The sequence below is a fragment of the Acinonyx jubatus genome, chromosome E3 (genome assembly GCF_027475565.1).
Source record: "Acinonyx jubatus isolate Ajub_Pintada_27869175 chromosome E3, VMU_Ajub_asm_v1.0, whole genome shotgun sequence".
NCBI classification, from domain to species: Eukaryota; Metazoa; Chordata; class Mammalia; order Carnivora; family Felidae; genus Acinonyx; species Acinonyx jubatus.
The window spans coordinates 5,469,743-5,494,118 of NC_069398.1; the positions used below are offsets into that span (position 1 = coordinate 5,469,743).

General features: G+C 47.3%; 1 protein-coding gene across 3 annotated transcripts in view; it reads right to left on the reverse strand.

Annotated features, from left to right (window-relative positions):
• Positions 1 to 13,961, reverse strand: part of GSPT1 (G1 to S phase transition 1) — a 34,167-nt gene extending 20,206 nt beyond the window's left edge. Inside the window, exons 1-2 of one of the 3 annotated variants that reach the window (XM_053213863.1) lie at positions 13,826 to 13,961; positions 13,043 to 13,360 (exon numbers count right to left, since the gene is read on the reverse strand). Coding sequence is in view for 1 of the 3 variants with exons in the window: in XM_027043229.2 (XP_026899030.1) it covers positions 12,373 to 12,730 (358 nt within the window). In the remaining 2 variants the exon portion in view is untranslated. Of the gene's footprint in view, positions 1 to 12,372; positions 13,007 to 13,042; positions 13,361 to 13,825 lie in introns of those variants that run through there. The other 2 variants (XM_053213864.1, XM_027043229.2) reach the window with 2 other exon arrangements.
• Positions 13,962 to 24,376: the final 10,415 nt, after the last annotated feature.

Sequence of the window (24,376 nt, forward strand, 5' to 3'; positions counted from 1 at the left end):
GCGCCGTGCAAGGGACGGCTGCCACCGCTCCCATCTGACGCTCAGACAAATCCGACCCACTAGGCTTTTCCAAGGTAGACAAGCAGCAACTCGCCCTTCGTCAGACAGCGTCTGCTGAGAAATCACTCAGGACAAGTACACGCAGTCGGCGAGGAGGTAGTGTTTGTTGTAAGGCAGGAAAAAGACGACTGGCACGGTGGGCTCCCCCATTGCGCAGTAAGACACCCCGAAGTGCAGCCGACCTTTACAAAACCAAACAGCACGTACCCCTGACCACCCCGTTCCAGAACCGGCTCGCGGGCTAACAAATACACAATACTGCAGAAGACCGCGAGGCACGTCTCCGGATAGTGACACCCGTCACGAGACCACCTCCGTGGCTGCAGAATGCGGCATACTGAACATCTGTTCAAGGTTTTATTTTTCAAAACACCTTCCATGTATAATACGTTTGCCTTAAGTCTGTACGGCTGGTACAGAGAGAGTCAAGTACCAAACACAATCAAGTGCTTAATATATACACAATGAGAGGGCGCCTGAGTGACTCAGTCGGTTAAGCGTCCGACTTCGGCTCAGGTCATGATCTCGCAGCTTGTGGGTTCGAGCCCCGCACTGGACTCTGTGCTGACGGCTCAGAGCCTGGAGCCTGCTTCGGATTCTGTGTCCCTCTCTCGCTCTGCCCCTCCCCCATTCGTGCTCTACCCCCCTCCCCCAAAAATAAAACTTTAAAAAAAATTATAGTATCACACAATGATGATATTAAAGAGCCCCCCCAAAATAAGTTGACCATACTTTCCCAAGATGGAAAAAAGCTTTCCATACATTCAGACATGAATCACATTATAAATCTAATGGCAATGCTAGTGACATTCGTGAACTGTTATTTTTGGAAAAATGAACCAGAAAAATCAGATATAGCCAAGATATTCTTTTAAATTTAAACTTCTCGGGGCGCCTGGGTGGCTCAGTCAGTCGGGCATCCAACTTGGGCTCAGGTCATGATCCTGCTGTCAGTGTGGAGCCTGCTTCGGATCCTCTGTTTCCCTCTTTCTCTGTCCCTCCCCCAACTCGTTCTCTCTCCCTCTCTCCCCCACCCCTCAAAAATAAATAAACATTTGAAAAAATAGGTTAACTTCTCAATATAGTTGTACCCAGTCTTCTCATGCGCACACATGTACAGACAACCTTTTCCAGCTCCTTCTACTCAGGTCATATTCATGATGCAGATCACATCCTGATGTTACTGGCTACTGAGGAGTCTGGGCCCAGAGTCATTCATTTGTTCCTGGTTAGCAAACAGATGATGTGATTTCTCAAGTCCTGCACAGGTCATACCCAATAGCAAAAGAACAGTAAACCTCCCAAGGAGTGAGGAGCAAAATCACGGTTTCAGATTTTCCAAAGGTGTTTCCATGTTCAGAAATACACCCTGGTCAAGTATTGGATAACAGAACAAATCTCATCAAGGGGGAGAGTTATCAGAGTGTATCAGTGAGTAAAACTGCGATACCCCAAATTAAAAGGAAAACTAATACTATAATTTACGATAAAGGAAGATTAATGAACCGGCTGTGATACTAGGTACATTATCACAAATTTTAAAACAGGAAGTGAAAGAATTCACCAGAACACTGTCAAGCGAGAAGCACTGCCTGTGGTTTAACAAAGATGAAAATCCGAATCTTCAAATTATGAGAGAAAATTTGACCATGGTGAAGTAAGTCAGACACAAAGGGTCTCCTGTTGTAAGATTTCACTTACGTAAAATGTTCACAATAGGTAACTCCACAGAGACAGAAAGCAGGCTGGTGGTTGTCAGACGCTGGGAGGAAGACAGGGGACTAGGAAGTGACTGCTTAATGGGTATGGAATTCCTTTTGGGGTGATGAAAATGCTTTGGAACTAGAGAGGATGGTGGTATAACACTGGCTAAATTATTCACTCTAAAATGGTGAATTCTAGGGGTGCCTGGGTGGCTCAGTTGATTAAGCATGTGACTCTTGATTTCAGCTCAGGTCATGACCTCATGGCTTTTGAGTTCCAGTCCCGCATCTGGCTCTACGCTGACAGCATGGAACCTGCTTGGGATTCATTCTCTCTCTCTCTCTCTCTCTCTCTCTCCTCCTCTCTCAAAATAAATAAACATTTTTTTAAATGGTTAATTTTAAGGGGCGCCTGGGTGGCTCGGTTGGGCCACCGACTTCGGCTCAGGTCATGATCTCACAGTTTGTGAGTTCGAGCCCCACGTCTGGCTCTGTGCTGACAGCTCAGAGCCTGGAGCCTGTTTCAGATTCTGTGTCTCCCCCTCTCTCTACCCCTCCCCTGTTCATACTCTGTGTCCCTCTGTCTCTCAGTAATAAATAAACGTTTAAAAAAAATTTTAAGGAATTTAAAAAAAAATAATAAATAAATGGTTAATTTTAAGATTTTACCTTAATTTTCAAAAAGAATACAAATATTTTTAAAAGATCTGATCATAAGGGGGAGCCTCAGTCAACAGAGTGTGAGACTCTGTTCTCAGGGTTGTGAGTTCAAAGCCCCACATTGGGCACGGAACTCATTCATCAATCAATCAATCAATAAAACAAATACAATAAAATAACTGAATAACTAACTAAAGAAAAGCTGTGTTCATGGATCAAAAGGACTTCAACATGCAGACTTCTACTACGCTAGCTCATCGTACGGCACAAGTCGGTCAAGGCCCTGAGAGGCGGTAGGTTGAAAGCCACGCTTTCACTCAAGCTACATGTTTCCAACACAAATGTTTGGCCGATTCTTGAAAAGTGCTTATTCTGTATAGTTCATAAATTAGTAATTTAAATTTGTACCGCTGTAGATATAAAATTGATTTTTAATCTGCCTTATACACTAAACAGCAATATTAATTTTTTTAACATTTATTTTTTTTTTTAACGTTTATTTATTTTTGAGACAGAGAGAGACAGAGCATGAACGGGGGAGGGGCAGAGAGAGAGGGAGACACAGAATCGGAAACAGGCTCCAGGCTCTGAGCCATCAGCCCAGAGCCTGACGCGGGGCTCGAACTCCCGGACCGCGAGATCGTGACCTGGCTGAAGTCGGACGCTTAACCGACTGAGCCACCCAGGCACCCCTAAACAGCAATATTTAAAATAGCTACCCTACCTAAAATTCCTTAGTCCTATTCGCTAAATGGTGTGCTCATTCAGGAAAAAAATAAACAACTTCAGTGCTGTCACAGACGCCCCAAGTGTCTTAACACTGAACAGAAATGAGAAACAGTGTGACAGAATTCTGCCCCATACAAAGTTGCTGCAATGATGGAAATATTCCCAGTGCTGTGACAGGAGAGTCACTAGCCACAGGTGGCTATTAAGCGCTTGAGAGGTGGTACCGCAACCGAGGAACTGGACTTTAAACTTCATCTAATTTTAACTGAACAGCCTCACGGGCAGTTTGAGCCTCGCATTTTCATTCTCCTCAATTCTGGCACAAACTTGCCACACCTGATCTTCCACTTTTTTTTTAATGTTTATTTATTTTGAGAGAGAGAAAGGGAGGGAACAGGGGAGGGGCAGAGAGAGAAGGAGAGAGAGAGAAAATCCCAAGCAGCCTCCACAAGGTCCACGCAGAGCCCGGCGCGGGGCTCGATCTCAGGACCATGAGTTCATGACCCGAGCCGAAATCAAGAGTGGACGCTTAACCCACCGAGTGACCCAGGAGCCCCGATCCTGCACTTTTATCACACTCCCCGGCCGGCCCACCGCCTGAAGGCTAAGGATCCCTCGGCAGAACCCCTCCGGCTAGGACCCTGCCTTCAAGTACAGGTGCACACACGTCAGTCTGGTTCCCAAGGACAGGACAGACTTCCGGAGTGACCGAGCCTCCCTCCGTTCTCTACCCCTGCAGTTCCCACAGGCTGGTACAGAGCCCGTCCTGTAGGGCCCAGAGGCACCGCTGGCCGATTCTCCCGAGTTAACCCCGGCTTCCCTTTGGTCTCCAGGGGGCTGCTTCCCCAGCCCGGTCACGTCCAGGGTCACGTACACGGAGTCTGTGAGGCGGTCCCGGCCCGCCTGCCTCACCGCTCTCCCAGGAAGGCCCGGGGCAGGCCCATCTTCTCCGCGCCCACTTTGGAACAAGGGCTCAGAGAAACAATACTCAAGAGATGCTCAAGTACGGTCTGAGTGAGGAACTCAGAATTCGCCAGCGCTCGGGCGGCCACATAGTGTCACCCAAACTGCACGCGGGGGGATCTGTCTCCCAGACACAACACTGGAAACCAGTAAAGGCAGACATCAGAAACGAGAGGCCACAGGACACACACACAGGTCCGTGGTTTTGCCTTAATACCGAACACTCTAAAATTACAAGGCACGATGTCACAGACAGCAGTGACCAGAACCACTGAAATCATTTAAGTCATCGTTTCCCAAAATGTACAAAGAAGCAATTTCAAAGTATTACTTTATTTTTTTAACGTTTATTTATTTTTGAGACAGAGGGAGACAGAGCATGAACGGGGGAGGGTCAGAGAGAGGGAGACACAGAATCTGAAACAGGCTCCAGGCTCCGAGCCGTCAGCACAGAGCCCGACGCGGGGCTCGAACTCAAGAGCCGTGAGATCATGACCTGAGCCGAAGTTGGGTGCTTACCCGCCTGAGCCCCCAGGCACCCCTCAAACTATTCCTTTAAACGAGAGCCTCGATCCTTCTCAGAAGGCCGCTCTGCTACCACTGAGCCGGCACACAGAGACTGTGCCACAGCCCACGAACTCCTGGGCTCCATTTCGGAAAAAGTATCGCAGCTAAAAAGATCTTTTAATATCAAACCACAAGAAAAGGGCGAGTAGGATAACCGTTACTAGAATAAGCTTTTATTTTTTATTTTTTTGAGAGAGGGAGGGTGAGCAGGGGGAGGGGCACAGGGAGAGAGAGAGAATCCCAAGCAGGCTCCACCCTCAGGGGGATCACGACCTGAGCTGAAACCAAGAGTCAGATGCTCAACCAACTGAGCCATCCAGGCGCCGCTAGAATAAACTGTGAAATCAGACCTAGATTCTAATCCTAGCTCCTTCGTTTATTCCTGGATGTCACTTTGCTCATTTACTTAGCTTCTCTGAGGCTGAATTTTCATATCTGTCAAATGCTTTTAACAGGACCTATACCTCAGGAGGGTATAGTGAAGGTACGGGCACATTAAGCAAGTGGTAACTGCTCAGTAAATTTATTACTACAACGAGCGTGTCAAAGCCCCATAATAATCACAGGAATTTAAGAATGAAATACAAGGCAAGTTTGCGAGCGAGAAGATCCATGCTGGTTGGAGCACCACCTCTGGGAACACCCTCCTCCCCATCATTAAACAGTGGGGTGCATGCAGAGAGCACTGAACTAGCAGTTAGCAAATGTGGATTCCAGAACCAACCATGTCATTAAAGCCGCCAGAGACCTTTTGCGTTCCCTTAGCATCTCTAGGCTTCAGTTTCTTTATCCACAAACAGGTTATTACTTTATCCAGAGGCAGCTGTATTACTGCTAGGGTCCTGTCTGGCCCTAACATAGGACCCCTAACAAGGTCCTATTTATTCAGTCCCTAAAGCAATGCCACATACCAACGTGAGCAGGCTTTCTCAAAGAGCAAAATTCCACTACATTTTCCAAACACCCCTCAAACATACGTCTGGAAGTCATATCCCACCCACTTCAAAAACAACTTGGGGGGGCGCCTGGGTGGCTCAGTCAGTCAGGTGTCTGACTTCGACGAAGGTCAGGATCTCTCGGTCCCTGGGCTCGAGCCCCGCATCGGGCTCTGTGCTGACCGCTCAGAGCCTGGAGCCTGCTTTGGATTCTGTGTCTCCCTTTGTCTCTCTGCCCCTGCCCCACTCATGTTCTGTCTGTGTCTCAAAAATAAATAAACATTAAAAAAAACAAAAAACTAGAGGCATACTTAAAATACACACAGTGAAACCATTTCAGACAGCCCCAATAAGGTACAAAGAGAAAACAGCTATGCACAACCCAAATCACTACCCAAAGGAGGCGGCCACAGACCGCTTAACAGCACGGTAACCCACCGGAGTTCTACAGCGCCGGTCAAGCAGGAAACACCCCAGTGACATTTAAGGTATGCACTTTGTTTCAAGTGAAGGGACACAATTACCTAGTCGGTATGTCGTTTGGAATTTGGTGTCACCACTCTTAGGCCAGGCTACTGAAAGATGCTCAGAAAATCCTTACTAAGTGTTCCTGTCACCTTGAAAGTAGCATTACGATGGGGATCTGGTTTAAACCGGAGCAATGAAACAATGAGGTTTCCTTAGAACAAAGCCATTTACGAAAAAAACCAAATACATCTACAGCCCAGCCCTGCTTGGTTAAAATCTGAAAACAAAGACAAAATTTTTAAGCAGCTTTGGTACGAATCAATGATTGCAGCTAAAAAAGGAGGCTAAGGATCTCAGAACTATCAAGAACCTTCGACTAGTGGCCCAATTCTTGCTTCCCAAGGATTTGTTAAGAACTGGGCACGGACCGTGCGATCCGACATCGACCGACCCCAAAGACACCACCGGAGCTGCGGGTCTCGCTGCTGTTTGACATGAAAGCCACGGCGCGCGGTGGGAAAAGAAAAGTGTCGCTCACGGGGATGAGAGGCACAGCACGGGAACGTGGTCAATGGCATCACAACTGCAGTGTGGTGACCGGTGGAGCTACTCACCGCGAGGGGGACCACGACGCTGTGCACCTGTAACTAGTCACGCCGTGTGTCAACCACCCTTCGATTAATAAAAGGTAACCGATGCTCTACGCCAGCCAATTCCTAACAAACTTAACAGAATACAGAAACACAAGAAAGGGGGACTGTACATGTGAATTACAGCTCAATCCAAAAAACACCCAGGTATTCATACAGAACACTTAGCAGAAAACAGAGCTTTAGTTTTAGGATTAGGGTGACAAGACTGAAATCATCACACACGGCAATCTAAGAACAGCTCCCCCTCTTAGCTTTGAAAGCCCTCCAACCCCACTGCACGGCCCTCTTACCACCTTGTGTCTCCCAGGAGAGGAAAATGGGTATTTGATCACTTACTAGGCTCCTTGAGGATCACAACTTAATCATCTTGGCGGCATCCCTTCAAGTGCCTAGCCCAGGATCCTGTGTTCTGTAGGCAGGCAAACGTTTGTTCCTTAACTGCTACATATGTGTATATCTAAGCAAAACAGATTCCCGGCTCCAAACATTCCATTCTAATTCTGCTAACCCACCCCCAAAAGGATACCCAATCTCTTTTTCACTCCTCTTTTTCAACCAGGACACTACTATGTTAACACTTTAAGCCATTTTCCTCCCCACTAAACAAAAGCAAGCGAAACAAGGCTTAAAAATCTGTCCTCTACATTTCCCTAACTCACACGACAGATTTTAATTGCTGTCTTTTCACGCAGTACAATTCCAGAAAAGGTGAGAAATAAGCAAAGGACAAAAGAATGCAAAAAGTGATGTACTATCTACGCTAAAGAAAACCTGCCCCAAAGAGGGTTTCTTCCCAAACATTCAACAGTTTCAAAAGCTGCTGGGCCCGGCACAGGACTATTGACACCTTACTTGTTCCCTAAACCCCCACGCGCCAGCCAACCCAGCATGTGAAATCATAAAACAAGAGCCCAAATCTGGTAGTCTAGAAATCAGCAAGTCAAGAAATGAAATAACCAGGTAGAACACTCCGTAGCAAAAGTAACACCCCAGTAACAATACTCTTCCCCGATTTCCTCTGCTTACTGGATGCCATTTACTAGCCCATCAAAGCCTAAAAAAGCCTTAACATTGGAATTGTTATTGAAAGGAAGGCATTTCAGTCTTAAAGAAAAAGAAAAACAGATCATAAGAACCTTATCTATCATCTATATAAACATATCTATCAGTTTCGACAGGCACTGTTTAATGTAAGAGCTCTTCTGGACGAAACACTATTACTTTGATTCTGGATCTTCTCCACTCTGGTGGCTCTGAACAGGTCACCTTTGAGAGACTAGGGATTAATGAGCATCCACCAAGTGGTGAGTTTTAGGGGCACTTGGGTGGCTCAGTCAGTTAAGCGTCTGACTTCGGCTCAAGTCATGACCTAGAGGTTCATGGGTTCAAGACCCCACTTCGGGCTCTATGCTGACAGCTCAGAGCCTGAAGCCTGCTTCAGATTCTGTGTCTCCCTCCCTCTCTGCCCCTCCCCTCCTCACACTGTCTCTCTCTCAAAAAGAAATAAACATTAACAGAAAATTAAAAGGTGAATTTTATGATGAGTTAGAGCGCAATCGTTAAAAAAAAAAAAAAAAAGAAAATCCTTCCCCTACAAAAAGATACTCAGTGGGGTGCCCGGGTGGCTCAGGTGGTTAAGCATCCGACTTCTCCGACTTCGGTTCAGGTCATGATCTCCCACTCTGAGTTCGAGACCCCCGTCGGGTTCTGTGCTGACAGCTCAGAGCCTGGAGCCTGCTTCGGATTCTGTCTTCCACTCTCTCTGCCCCTCCCCCACGCATGCTCTGTCTCTCTCACTCTCAAAAATGAATAAATGTTAAAAAAAAAAAAAGATACTGAGTGAAACCCAAACACTACAAAATAGAACATTTCTCTTTAAAATTCCAGTTCCACGACACAACGTGCAACATCTTGGAGACAATTACTCCTCTGAGGGCCTACAGAGGACTGCTGGTTTTGTTCCATACTGTTTTCACCGGCAGAGTTTTGAGAGGTGCTGAGAACGGGTTGGTGGAAAGAACACTACCCCCCCCATTTTAGAAGCTCTGGCCCTTCTAAAAGGTCCCAGTGCTATGTATGGTCTGAATACCTGTTTCCCCCCCCCCCCCCCAAGCAAATTCCTATGCTGAACTCCCAGTGCCCAATGTGACAGAATTAGGTGGGGCCTTTGGGATGCCTGAGAGGTCATGAGGGTGGAGCCCTCATAAAGGGATTAGTGCTTTTATTTAAAAAAAAAAAAAAAAGTCCCAGAGAGCTCTCTTGCCCCTTGCGCAGCGTCCACAAATGTCAGCAGTTGGCTATCCAGAAGAGGGCTCTCTGACCAGGCCGGAACCCGGATCTCGAACTTGAAGCCCGCAGACCTGACACCAACAGACTTCTGCGGCTTACAAGCCACCAGGTCTGTACTACTTTGTTACAGCAGCCCGAACACACCAAGTAACCCTCATCACCACCGCTGAATCTGTCATTTAACAAAGAAAAGACCGACCTGGGTGCAAAGCGGAACTGTGAGTACATTCTATGGGAGAAAAATGTTAAGTTTTAATCCAAGTAACCCCCGTCTTCTACATGTTAATTCATTTCAGGGCCTCCACTTTAAAGGGCATCACTTAGCCAATGCACTTACTTGGATCCGTAGGGAATTAAATGAATTTAATGAACTTAAGTGAATTATACTTAATTACACTTAAATGGGTTCCACTTAATGATTCCTTTGGAAACTTGTATTAAATTTTCAAAGAGATCTAACTAAGGTCAGTACTGAATCCCCAGTTCTGACCTGGGATGGCTAGAAACAGGCATACGTATGAATGAGCCTTCCAGAAAGGTGAATGGCACTTTGGGCAAAAGCATCTTCTTCCTCCTGCTCAAGCCACCACTGAAAGTATTTTCAAAAAAAGAGACAAAGGAAGAAAAAATGAACTTGCCTGTTTTTGGGAGAAATGACAGATATCCATTCTACACACATATATTTTACAAGTCAGTCATCCTAGTGCTCTCCCTCTAGACTCTGTCAAGAGTTCTCCTGGTATTTAGTCTAAAAACACACCCACCACAAATTTCAGCTATGGCTTAACAACAAAAGAAAACAGGCTTACCCTCCTGACTATTTCCTCACTACAAAAAACTTGCAAATTTTATGGCTCCCACTTTGTAAATTTCAATCCAAGGCCTAGTTTCAATTTTTTTCCTGCTTATTCCAAGCACAGTTCCCTGCTCTGATGGTGGTCTTTTATGGACCTGAATGGGCTGGAACATGTAATCCAACAGTCCCACGGAAGTATGGACCTCAGTTTAGAAAAACTATTCTTGGAGCGCCTGGGTGGCTCAGTAGGTTGAGCGTCTGACTTCAGCACAGGTCACGATCTTGTCCATGAGTTCGAGTCCCGCATCTGGCTCTGTGCTGACAGTTCAGAGCCTGGAGCCTGCTCGGGATTCTGGGTCTCCCTCTCTCTCTGCCCCTCCCCCGCTCATGCTCTGTCTCTCCCTGTCTCAAAAATAAACATTAAAAAAAAAAAATCCATTCTTTTCTAAATTGACGTCCTATGGAAGATTATGTTTTGACATTAATGGGCATTTTGTAGAAGCAGCTGGTAAAGTCAGTAACACCAAAATAGGTTTCTGATTAAAAAAAAAAAAAAAGAAAAGAAAAAACTGACCACAACGTAGGGAGTTTTCCACCAACTTCCCCACATACTTTTACATCTCCAACTTCTAGCAGTGCCACAGAGAAAGGGTTAAGAGGAAGGCTGAAAGTGGCAACTACCAGGAAGAGAAAAGACAGTCCCCAGCATAAGAGGTCACTCAACAATAACCATCATTACTGACCGCTGCTCAAGGGTGCCTGTCCTCTGACGGCTGAGGACTACGTGGTCTGGAAAAGGAGCACTCGGTGAAGCCAAAGTGGTGGTGGTGGCTCCAGAGGGAGGAGGCAGGGCCAGAAAGAGAAAATGGATGGACAAAGGCAATCTGCACGGTAAAGTACGCGGAAACAAATACGGAGCTGGTAATGAACTAGTTTAGGCAGCCAAAATGGCTGGGTCTAAGCAACAAAATAAAATGAAATAAAGCTAACAGTGATAATAAATAGTAATAATGGCTGAATTCCCTTATTCAAAAGGAAAACATCAACCACTCACACAAATAAATAGCAGTCAATGAAGCAACCCAAATCCAAACTGCGTGCTCACACACAAACTTTGTGAAACTATTTCTCCAAACTTTCTGCTTCTAAAGACAAAACTACAGCAAAAGCTGCTGAAAAAACTAACTTCCGAGAGCACTTTTATGATGTCCACTTACCTACGACATGCCACAACACAGAACTCTAAAGAGAAATCAACAATCTACTCTCACTGGCAAATTGCTGGGAACCTCGAAGACCCAGTTCCCAACACCCTGGTTAAAGAATTGGAAGGACAATGCACCTTTTCCTTTCTCTCTCTCTTCCAACAGATACGGACAGTTCCTTAAGCAAGCGCCTTTATATGGTACGCATAGAGTTCACTCATTTCACGTTGCTATACAATCAGCTTCTACGCATAGAGTTCACTCATTTCACGTTGCTATACAATCAGCTTCTGAAAGCGTGCTGCCCTGCAGCAGAATACAGGAAGATTTTAAAGACCCGACTCAACTTGAAACCACAGAAACAATGTCTACTAGCAATGATGAAAACGGCACATGACAACTATTCGTTCTAACAAAAGCTCAAGTGTATGCACAGATTCGTTACTGACACGTGAACAGAAAGAGCGACTTACACCTAGCAGCCTGAATAAGGTATCCGATCGTAACGCAACGAACATTCTAAACGTGTCACTAAAGAGGAAAGTCCGAGCCCCGCTTTGAGAAAAAGGTCACACCAATCAAGGCAGTTACCTAACACATGAAGGCTTAAGGGAGGAACTCTGACTTTGTGACACTTGTGAACTTTACAGGCTTACAAATGCTGAGAGTGAAAAAGATCTTTGTATTGATAGCCAACAGTTTCTGCCGGATCACAAGACTGCAATGCATCTTGGGATTCCTTCAGGACGGTTCCGTGTCACAGATATTTAAAACGTAATTACTGTCTCAATAATAGAAACTGCAGCAAGAGACGCTCTCTCGCCTCGCCCTAAGGTGAAGCGAGAACTCGAGCATTCATTCGCCCTCCCCAGCTCCTCGGATCTCTCAACGTCCCCCCCGACCCACTCCTGACCCCATCTGTCCTCACTTCTAGGCCTCGTGGCACTGACCGGCCGCGGGCCATCCCCCCCCCCTACTCCGTCCCATACGGTCCCCACTCCCAGCGGGTGACTGCGGCCCCCCGGGGGAGCGGCGGCCCCTGGTCCCGCCGGTGTCCCCCCCCCGCACGCCGCCCCCGCCCCGCCCGGCTCTCCGCCGCGCCCGGCCCGCGCAGGCCGCCTCCCGGGCCACGGGCCGCCCCACCCAGGGCTGCTCTCGCCCCGGCGCCGCTGTCAGCGCCCCACGTGCCGCCGGGCCCCGCGGGACGCGCCGCCCGAGCCCACCCCACCCCACCCCCGTCCCCATCCCTGGCGGCGGGGGGGGCCCGCCGGACCCAGGCCGGCTGCTCCCGCCACCGCAGCCCGGCTCCCCCCCGCGGCTGCCCCGCGCGTCCCGGCCCTTTACCCGGAGGACCTCCAGCGCCGCTGCCGGCTCCGTGGTTGGGGGCGGCAGCGCCAGCTGGGGACAGCGGCTGCTGGGTCGGGCCCCGCAGGAAGGACGGCACGAACTCGGCAGCGTGGACGTTGGGCACGAAGGGCTTGGCGTTGACGTTGAGTTGCCGGCTGAAGGCCGCGCTGAGGTGCTCACGCTGGGCCTCGGTCGCCGCCGCCGCCAAGGGGCCGCCGGCGCCACCGCACGGGCCCGGCCCGGGAGTTTCCATGTCCGCTTGGTCCCAGCAGTCGGGCGCCGAGTCGCTGCTGCTGCTGCCGCTGCTGCTCCCGCCGCCGCCGCCGCCGCCGCCGCCACCACTGCCCGGATCCATGATCGGGGGGGCCGTGTGTGTGGTGAAGAGAGGGCGGGAAATGGAGGCGGGGGCGACGGGCCGGGCAGGAGCAGGCCGCGCTGACCCGGCGAAGCGACGAGGCAGAGGGGCCGGGGGCTAGCGACACAGTCCCCGGCGTCGTCGCGGCGAAGGCTCCGGTCGCAACTCCGCACTCGCGACGACAACGGCGGCACCAGCTCAACCCTCCTCGTGTGTGCGAGCGGATCTCCTCCCACCCAACCCCAACCACCTCGGACCGCCTCAGCTCCGGCCCCACGCCGGCGCGGATTGACCCCTCCCCGCCACCCGTACCTTCGCCTCGGTAGTTCCTGGCCCTGTCCGTCCCCGTTTCTGGCTATGAACCACGGCTGCAGACGGAACTACGAGTTCCGGCAGCGCCCGCGCGACCCCGCTGCGGTTTTCCCGTGGGCCGATGGGAGTGGGAGTTCGGGGCTCCGGAGCAACCGGAAGCGACTCCGGCTCCCGGCAGGCAGCGCGGGGAGGCGGAGGTCTGGTCGCAGCCCCGCGGCCCCACCTGTCACCGGGTGGGGGTGGGGGTAGGGGTGAGGGCGAGTCCTTGCCTGACTCTTCAGCCGCGGGGTTGGTCCACGCTGCCCTGTGGGGCACAGGCTGCGGGGAAACGGATAACAGTTCTAACGCGCAAAGCAAAGCTCTCGGCTCCTGGAATCCCCGCCTTCTCGCATCACCGGTTTTTGCGTTCTCTGCCTCCCCAAGTCTCCCTACCTTCTGCTCTTTCTTTCCACCTTCCTTCTCCCCGCCCCCAGCAAGAATCTGCCCTACATTTCGAAGCCGACGCTGCGCGTCTTGGCGTTTTATGTATTCATTTGGTGGAAGAGAATAAAACCGTGAGACAGTACAACTTGAACTGCAATGTGGCTCGTAAAGCGCTCGGGCCCAGCCTCTGCCCCGGCAGAGGGGATTATTAACTGGAAACTTTGAATGACTCACCGTCTGTTTGACTAGTCATTTAAAGCCTTCACCCAAACTTTTCCATTCCTCCCCTCCTCCCGGCCAAAGGCTTTGCAAATCAAACAGAGGATTGCCATATTCCATGTTGTATCCAGTTGTACCCACCTAGTTAAGATTTTTTCCGGTGCGTCCAGCTTCTTTATGCACCATTAGGTGAAGTGGTTTTCTTCTGAATGATGGGATTTCCTCCAGTATTCCGTAGTGCTTTATTGACTGCCTCTCACTCACCCGGACACTGTGCGTTTAGGTAAACACGGAGGAGGGGAGAAGCAAACCCTTAGGTCAATTACATGAAGTAGGAAAATAACGTTCTGAGTACCTGTTAATTTCCTGTCATTCACCCACGTGGAACCCAAGACTGTGGCGGGGGGGGGGGGGGGGGGGAGACCTATTGTTGATATTTTTCTCAGAGGAGTCTAGACAGCTTGCAACTAATCTGCCAAAAATTACAGAGTAAAGGCGTAGACTGCACACAGAATAGATGATTCTTAACAACCTTAAGGTCCCAAATCTAGATCTAGATATGAATTTAAAATTCAAATATCTGTACCTTAAAGATAAAAGAGGATCCAGCCTAATGAGACAGCTCAAAAACAAACCTGTCAGTTACCTTTCAAAACAAATCCTATGCTAAAGTGGTTTGAAATTGTGTTTAATATTAAACTAGCAAATTTTATCAATGCCTTTTTTTTTTTCTTTAACTCATAACAGTTGGAATATCAACTGCTGTAAATGTAAAGAAACCAGAGACCTCCATTATAACAAGGCTGGCTTTAAGTTTATCTTTAGATCTGTGGTCCATACTGCCTGAAATCTTCTGGACATTGATTTCTTTTTTCCCCCACGACAGATGATGTAATCCTCTAATTAATACAAAGTTCAGGTTACAGCCTATTAATATAGTTCTCTGAAGACCTGTTTGAATCTTTCTTAAGAGCATGCCCCTTCAGGGATACCTGGGTGGCTCAGTTGGTTAAGCCTCGGGGTCTTATCTCGGCTCAGGTCTCGATCTCACAATTGGCTCCTGAGACGGAGCCCCACCTCAGGCTTTGCGCTGACAGCATTGGGCCTGCTTGAGATTCTCTTTCTCCCTCTCTCTCTGTCCCCTCACCCACTCACACTTCTGTCTCTCTCTCTCAAAAATAAACTTAAAAAAAAAAAAAAAAGCGTGTCCCACTTTAAAGTTGGTATTAAGTGATTGCCCTCGGGTTTACTGAGAGGTTGTTAACAATTGATATAAAAACTCAGACCTTCCTTCATATAAGGGAGACTTGAATTGCTACTGAGTGAGATAAATATTTTTATTTTCTAGTCACAACAAGAAGAAAATACTGTGTCCAAAATAAAATGCCTTCTCACTCAAGATTGGCACTCCCTAACCTACTCCTTAAAAAACGTCAACACAAGCGTCTGGCTCAAAGAGTGAACCGTACTGTCCTTCAACCACTTTGTCATTGGACACTATACTTCACCGTGGACCAGCCACAGGGCACCAGAGGACGGGTCCCTCTTAGGTTAGTTCTTCACGCTAATTAAATTAGCAGCGTCTTTGTGGCTGCGGCTTTTTCTAGAGACAAAGACAAAAACTGCTGAGACCGCAGCTTAGAAAAGCAGTTGATGTCGTTAGCTGCCATGTCCCTGAATAGGATCATCATTGGAAATTCAGGAAAGAATCCACTCCGCTGGTTTTCAGAAGCTTTGACCTGCCAGGGTTGAGGCACTGCTCTAGCGGGCAAGTGGGAGGCTCTTCTTGATAATCGCATGCCCCATATGATGTGCGGCATAGAAAATGTGCTTAACAACCTCTTTACTTCACGCCATGCTTGTTCAAGGTCTGAGTCGTTCCGGGACAGAGAATTCCCGTCTTCCAACGCAAGCCCCACCAGCTGGCGTTTCTAGTATTCTCTCTCTTTCGCTCTCTGCATTCCTCCTATCCTCCCTTGGTTATTCTGCCTTTAAAATGAATCAGGGTGGGGGCACCTGGGGGGCTCCGTCGATCAGCTCAGGTCATGATCTGACGGTTCGTGGGTTCGAGCCCCACGTCGGACTCTGCACTGACAGTGCAGGGCCTGCTTGGGATTGTCTGTTTCTCTCTCTCTGTGTCCCTCCCCACCCCCTTTCAAAACGAAAGAAATAAATATTTTTAAGTAAAAAAATGCTTTAATAAGTAAAATAAAATAATAAAATAAAATGAATCAGAGTCTTGGGGTGCCTGGGTGATTCAGTCACTTGAGTGTCTGACTCAATTTCGGCTCAGGTCATGATCCCAGGGTTGTGGGATCGAGCCGCCTTGGGATTCTTTCTCTCTCTCTCTGTCCTCTGTCCCTCTCCCCTGCTCGCACTCTTTCTCTCTCTAAAATAAAAATAAAAATAAAAATGGGGCACCTGGGTGGCTCAGTGCATTAAGCATCACACTCTTGGTTTCCTCTCAGGTCGTGATCTCACGGTTGTGAGATCAAGCCCCTCTTGGGCTCTGCCCCAAGCACTGAGCCTGCTTAGGATTCTCTCTCTCCCTCTCTCTCTCTCTGCCCCTCTCCCTTACTATGTAAAGGAATGAATGAATGAATGAATGAATGAATGAATAAATAAATAAATAAATAAATAAATAAACTTAAAAATAAAAACAAATAAAATGAATCAGGATCTCAGTACCTGCACCTTTGAGTTTCCCACCCAGTACGTTGTTTTGTTTCTTTAATCTGAAAGTTTATCCTTCTTTGCTTCCAAACACGAGGCTGATATGAAAACTCACGGCCATCCCAGGGTTTTAGCAGATGGAAACGTGTGCACACAGCTGGACACTTGAGATGACGTGGGCATCCCGCCAAATGTTTTCTGCAGAAATACAAACACGAGGGTAAAAGCCTGTCCTTTCCAGCATTTTTGCAGTAGCTCCAAAGCAGGAACAACCTAACTATCCATCAACAGGGAAATTATGATTAAATGAGTGATGGTATATCAATACCGTGGAGTAATATGCAGCTATCAAAAAGAGTGACAGACTAGGTGCCAACGTGGAAATTCACTTCTAGTATATGGTGAAGTAGAGGAGGAACGCTTTGTGTTGTATGTGGAATATGTAGTAGATCAGTGTATCTAGTACAATCTAAGTCTTTAAAAGCATCTAGATTTTTCCTCTCCCTAAAATGTTCTTTCCCCAGATCTTCACCTCTCCAGCTCACTGTCGTTCAGCTCCGAGATGTCCTCTCCTACCCACCTTGGCTCTCCACCAACTCACATCACTCTCTACCCTCATACACAGTTTTATTTTTTTCAGATGCCTTATCACAATCTGAAATTCTTTATTGGTTCCCATGCTTACTGCCCGTCTCCTCCTTCCGGAAAGTTAATTCCGTGACTGTCTTACTTGCTACTGCCTTCCTATCACCGACAACAATGCCCGGCATGGAGAAAGTGATCAGTAGACATTTGAGAGAGAAAGAGACATATGTATCTCTTTGTATGTTGTAAACATTTTTAAAAGTGTGGACAGTTACATATTAAACAGTTCATGGAAGGTGTACTTGTGAGGTGGGATTGGATGTGGAAAGGAAAGCAGCTAGAAGAAGAAATTGTAATTTTTTACTTCTGTTTTATGTTTGGGTTTCCCTGCAGGAAGCAAATGGCTTGAAAAAAATTCTTTTATTGGGGCACCTGCGTGGCTCAGTGGGTTGGGCTTCTGACTTCGGCTCAGGTCACGATCACACAGCTTGTGAGTTCAAGCTCCAAGTTAGGCTCTGCGCTGACAGCTCAGAGCCTGGAGCCTGCTTCAGATTCTGTGTCTCCCTCTCTGTTTGCCCTTCCCCCACTTGTGCTCAGGTCTCTTTCTCTCTCTCTCTCTCAAAAATAAACCTTCACAAAAATAAAAAATAAATAAAAAGAAGGCTTTTATAGGCAGGAGGGAGCAGGAACAAGGAAACGATAATAGCAAAAAGGCAGATTGGTTGTGGCAAGGTCCCTTTCCTTGGGCGGATGGCAGGGGTCTGTTAGGCAGAGGACCTCATTAGTGCTGACCCGGTGATTCTTGATTGACTGATTATTAAGATTCCATTTCTGGGAGAGACCAACACTAGAATTAAGACTCATTTTGGTGACATGGGCTTAGCATGTGACTCTACGTTTGGGCTGTTGCCTTATTTATAAAAATAACCATCATGTATGGAAAGAGCTCAACTGTCCATTGACAGATGAATAGATAGAGAAGATGGGGTATATATTTATGATGGAGTATTACTCGGCGATCAAAAAGAATGAAATCTTGCCATTTGCAACTACGTGGATACAACTGGAGGGTATTATGCTAAGTGAAATTGGTCAGAGAAAGACAAATATCATATGATTTCACGCATATGTGGAATTTAAGAGACAAACTGATGAATTTATAAGGGAAGGGAAGCAAAAATAATACAAAAATGGGGGGGGGACAAAATATAAAAGACTCCTAAATACAGAGAACAGGGGCACCTGGGTGGCTCAGTTGGTCAAGCATCCGACTTCAGCTCAGGTCATAATCTCACGGTTTGTGGATTCGAGTCCATTTCGGGCTCTGTGCTGACAGCTCAAAGCCTGGAAACTGCTTCGGATGCTGTGTCTCCCGCTCTCCCTGCCCCTTCCCCACTCATACTCTGTCTCTCAGTCTCTCAAAAATAAATAAATGTTAAAAAAAAATCTTTTTTAAATACAGAGAACTGAGCGTTGCTGGAGGGGTTGTGGGCAGGGGCATGGGCTACATGGGTGAGGGGCATTAAGGAGGACACTTGTTGGGATGAGCACTGGGTGTTACACGTAGGTGATTAGTCAGTGGAATCTACCCCTGAAATCATTATTGCAGTATAAGCTAACTAACTTGGATGTAAACTTAAAAATTAATTAATTAATTTAAAAAGTGAAGAATAAAACTAAAAAACTTTTAAAAAGCATGTGACTCTTAATTTTGGCTCAGGTCACGGTCTGGAGGTCGGTGATATCAAGCCCCTCATTGGCCTCTGTGCTGACAGTGCAAAGCCTGCCTGGGGTTCTCTCTTTCTCTCCCCCTCTCTCTGCCCTTCCCCCGCTCCCACTCACACACGCTCTAAACAAACAAACAAACAAACAAACATTTTTAAAAATACATAAAAAGAAAAAGAAACCCTAAGATAGGACTTTCTTGTTATTTCATTGGCTCAGGAGCTTAATGACATCAGGGGCCCCTACCTTTCCATCCGTCTGCTGGCCTGGGTGTTGGCTTCCTCTCCAGTCTGGTCCCAAGGCAGCTGCAGAGTCCCAGAGGCCAAGTCCAGAGAAATAGTAGAGAGCATCTCGACCGGTATCTTCCTTCCAAGAATGAGAAGTTTCTCCCAGAAGCCCTCCAGGAGGTATCTCCTCCCATGTCATTGGCAGGAATTGGGCCAGATACCCATTCTTTTTTTTTTTTCTCAATATATGAAATTTATTGTCAAATTGGTTTCCATACTGGATACCCATTCTTGAAAAGGACATCTCTTTTTACTGTGGTGAAATACACACACAAAAATACTAAGATTTACCACTTTCACCATTGTAAGTGGATACTTCAGTGGCATTAAGTACATTTCACATTGTCAGAGCGCCTGGGTGGCTCAGTCAGTTGAGAGCCTGGCTCAGGTCGTGATCTCATGGTCTTGAGATCGAGCCGCACATTGGGCTCCGCACTAAGCATGGAGCCTGCTTGGGATTCTCTCTCTCTCTGTCTCTCTCTCTCTCTCTCTCTGCCTCTCCCCGCCCCCCTCAAAATAAAGAAATAAACATTAAAAAAGTGTATTTCACATTGTTGTGCATCCACCACCACCATCCAGCTCCAGACCTTTTTCGTTTTTCCAACCTCAAATTCCATCCCTACTAAACACCAACTCCCCATTCTCCTCTCCCCCGTTCCTGGTAACCACCATTCTGCTTCCTGTTTCCATGCAGGTACCTCGTGTAAGTGGAATCCTACAGTGAGAAACATTGTATTACTTAGCATAATATCCTCAAGGTTCATCCCTTGTCAAAATTGTCTTCCTTTTTAGCGTTGAATAATATTCTGTTGTGTGTGCGTGTGTGTGTGTGTGTGTGTGTGTGTGTGTATTTTGTTCATTCATCTATCGGTGGACGCTTGGGTTTCTTCCACCTTTTGGCTGTTGGTATGAGTGGACAAACACCTGCTCAAGTCTCTGCTTCTGCTGCTTTCAGTTATATGCCTACGAGTAGAATTGCCAAATCATAGGGCAATTCTACGTTTCATTTTCTGAGGAACCTCCATACTGTTTTCCACAAGGCTACACCATTTTGCATTCTTACCAGCAGGGGCACAAGAGTTCCAATTTCTCCCCCTGCTCACCAGCGTGCATTACTTCCCGTTTTGTTTGTTGTAATCATAGCCATCCTAGTGAGTGTGAAATTTTATCTCACAATCGGGGTTTGCACTGTTGGTGGCACGTTAAAATCACCTGGGGGAACTTTGAACCTAACCCACCTGGGCACCGAGACATGTTATCCTTTTTCTTTAATTTTTTTTAATGTTTATTTATTTTTGAGAGCGAGCGAGCGAGCGAGCGAGCATGAGCGGGGGAGGGGAAAAGAAAGAGGGAAACACAGAATCTGAAGCAGGCTCCAGGCTCTGAGCTGTCAGCACAGAGACTGACGTGGGGCTCGAACTCACAAGCTGTGAGATCATGACCTGACCTGAAGTTGGAGGCTCAACTGACTGAGCCACCCAGGAGCCCCGGCATTAATACATTTTAAATATGAGGTCTCTGTGTGAGGCCAAGCTTGAGAACCACTGGTCTAAAGACAAATCATCTAGAAGGAAGGAAGGAAGGAGGGAAGGAAGGAAGGAAGGAAGGATATTGGGGAATCAATTACCGCATGAAATACATCTCAGAATTGAAAGTACAGAGTCCTCAGTTGGGTTTCTAACTCTAAATTATTCATAGAAATTTGGAACCAGGGTAGCACATCAGCCCAGGTAACCATAATGGATATAAAACATGCCGTCTGCTGCGAAATTTCTTCACCCAGCAAACATTTAGTCACCATTGGCAACACAAGCTATGGTAAGTTGACTGGTGCTGCACTTTGGCTAGACTCTCTCCTTTCATGCGGTTTGTTTGTTTGTAACAGCGTTTGGAGATTCCATTCACGTGCCATACAATTCCCCCATTTAGAGCGTACAGCTCAATGGTTTTTTAGTGTAGTCACTGTTGCTGTGCAACTGTCCCCAAACCTCATGGCGTTTGTTAGTGTTTGAAGCCTGGATTAACGGAAACGCAGTTTGGAATGAAATGACCCAATGGCTGACCTCCAGCAGAAAAAGGGCGGTAAGTCGCAAAATACGTAAGCAATTCTTTACAAAGAAGACCGCACGGAGCAAGGCCAGAAAGGTAATGAAAGCAGGGGAGGGGCACCTGAGTGGCTCAGGGATTTGAGCGCCAGGCTCAGGTCATGATCTCACGGTTCCTGAGTTCAAGCCCTGCGGCGGGCTGGATGCTGTCCGGACAGAGTCCCCTTGGCATCCTCTGTCTCCCTCTCTCTCTCTCTGCCCCTCCCCCGCTCTTGCTCTCTCCCTCAAAAATAAATAAACATTAAGGGCACCTGGTTGGCTCTGTGGGTTGAGCCTCTGACTTCGGCTCAGGTCGTGATCTCCCAGTTCGTGAGTTCAAGCCCCACATCCGGCTCACTGCTGACAGCGTGGATCCTGCTTCGGAACCTCTGTTCCCCCTCTCTCCCTTCCCTGCCCCCGCTGACACTTTCTCTTTCAAAAATAAGTAAATACACATTAAACACATTTTTAATAAATAAATAAAGATTAAAAAAAAGAAAGGTAATGAAAGACTGAATCGATAGCGGATAACAGAGATATTGAATTTGCTAAGGCCAACCTGAGCGCCATGACCTTGGGCTCCAGAGCTCCGTCTAAAGGAGTCAGTCACCCAGTTCCTGTGCCAAACTGGCTTCCTCAACCAGCTCCTCTGGGTTAACCACCTGTCCAATGAAACTGCCACGAAAACCAGTTGTTCTGGTCTCCCCGGGACTTGGAGACGCTTCCACGAGTAAGTTTCCTACGTCGCGTTGCAGGCTTCGCTTTCCAAGACCATCCGCCCGGAGGGAATGCTTGTATTCAGAGATCTTAGCCAACATCATCCTGGGTGCCCTCCGTGACTACAGTCCGGGAGGTTTAATGATTGCTGACCCCTGCTGGCTTTCCCTGCCAATGGTTTGTCCCCACCAAGCAGAAGGAAGCTACCAGGAACCCCCCGGAGACCTGCCTGTTTCCTCAGCCAGCCTGGCCCGGCTCTGCTCCCCGAGCTAGCAGAGCTTGGCCGGTAGAAAGGTGTCTAAAAGACAGCAGTCTCCAGGTTCCACGGGCCTATTGATTTACATTTGAAACGGGCTGTGTCGTGGCTAATGATTATCGCATTACATCCCCTTTGTGAATGTAAAAGACCCAGAATGGAGAGCACAGAGAAACTCTGATAATGATCAGTTAACTCAGATGAAAAGTTGATTCATTCGGCAGAAATCAGGGTTCATTATTTCCGAGGGAGCAACAGATTGCTAATTATGTTTTACATCTAAAAGCCTGGCTAATTTCATTCCAGGGTCCCCGGCATGTTTTTACAGACTCCATGTCGGGGAAGGGGATTCATAGGTGGGAAGAGGAAAAACAACTAAAATCAGTAGCTTTAAGCTGCGCAGCTTGCCTATTAAATAATGTATATATTTTACCAATACGTAATAACAGCAATTATTATTTCATAGTTTTCATTGAACCATTCAGTGGCATTAAATACATCTCCGTTGTTCTGTAAACATCACCACCATTTATTTCCAGAAATTTGCATTGTTTCTAACGGAAACTTTGTGAACAATAGCTCCTCGGGGCTCCTGGCTGGCTCAGTCCATTAAGGTTAAGGTCCCGGAGTCCAGCTCGGGTCATGATCTCACATTTCCAGAGTTGGAACCCTACATCGGGCTCTCTGCTGTCAGCGCAGAGCCCGCTTAGGATCCTCTGTCTCCCTCCCTCTGCCCCTTCCCTGCTCACACTCATTCTCTCAAAAATAAATATTTTATTTAATTTATTTATTTTAATTTTTTTTTTCTTTGAGACAGAAGGAGACAGAGCATGAGCAGTGGAGGGGCAGAGAGAAAGGGAGACCCAGAATCCAAAGCAGGCTCCAGGCTCTGAGCTGTCAGCACAGAGCCTGACGTGGGGCTCGAACTCACGGAATGTGAGATCATGACCTGAGCTGAAGTTGGACGCTCAACCAACTGAGCCACCCAGGCGCCCCAAAAATAAATATTAAAAAACAAAACAAAACAAAGCCACAATAGTTCCTCATTCTCCCTTTCTCCAGTCTCTGGTAACCTCTATTTTGTTTTCTGTTTCTGTTAATTTGCCTACTCCGGGTGTCTCATAGACGTGGAATCACACATTCCGTTTGTGTCTGGGTGATCTCACTAGCATGTTTTCAGGGTTCATCCGTGTTGTAACCTGTATCAGAATCTCATTCCTTTGTAAGGCTAAATGCTTTGTAAGGCTAAATAATATTCCAATGTGCAAATGTACACCATTTTGGTGGGGTTTTGGGTTTTTTTTTAATGTTTTTTATTTATTTTTGAGAGAGAGAGTTAGAGCATGAGCAGGGGAGGGGCAGAGAGAGGGGGAGACCCAGAATCCGAAGCAGGCTCCAGGCTCTGAGCTGTCAGCACAGAGCTCAACGTGGGGCTTGAACTCACAAACTGTGAGATCATGACCTGAGCTGAAGCCGGACGTCTAACTGACTGAGCCACCCAGGCGCCCTTGTGTATCAAGATTTATTGAGTGAGGAAGGCTACAGGGACTGGTCACAATACTTAACTCCAAGTTCCTCAGCCCACAGGGAGGAGAGAGATGGGTGGATTGTGTACCCCTCTTCGGTAGTAGAGAATACACTAGTTTGTTCGTTCATTCATTCATTTTATTTCAATTCATTGTGACTCTACTGAGGGCCAAGAAACTTTTTACTCATCCTGAAGTCATTTCCTGGAAATTGAGGTTAGCACAACACAACACAACCTGGGATGTTGGGCCCCACCCCGCCTGCCCTCCCTGACCTCTGACCTCCCCAGATGTGACTGGCATCCATCATTGACGCCAACTTTGTCTGGGTCCTGACAAGCACTGGAGCACACTCGGGAAGGCAGAAGACATTTACCAGCGTGTGATGCTACATAAGCCGACTATGCGGTTTTCAGGACATGGGTGGCATTGAAGACTGTGTCCGTCCTCCGTTCATTTCACCATAATTCTTCCTTATATCCTTACTGATTCATCAACAGCCATCTAGTTCTCTTGCACCTTCTGTCATGGGATTTTCATAATTCTTTTTTATTTGAGAGAGAGAGAGAGAGAGCGTGAGTGGGGACAGAGAGAGAGAGAGAGAGAGAGAGAGAGAGAGAGAATCCTAATGCTTAACTAACTGAGCCACCCACGCGCCCCCAAGTGTTTCAAAAGTTTTAAAAGTGCGACTTCTATGGCAAAAGGAACCTAGACAAGGCATTCTTTAGCTGTTTATTGTTATTTTACTTTTCGGCTGTATTGAGGTATCACAGGCAAGTAAAACCATAGTATGTCTGGGGCGTGGGGAGATAGGCAAAATGGGTGAAGGGGAGAAGGAG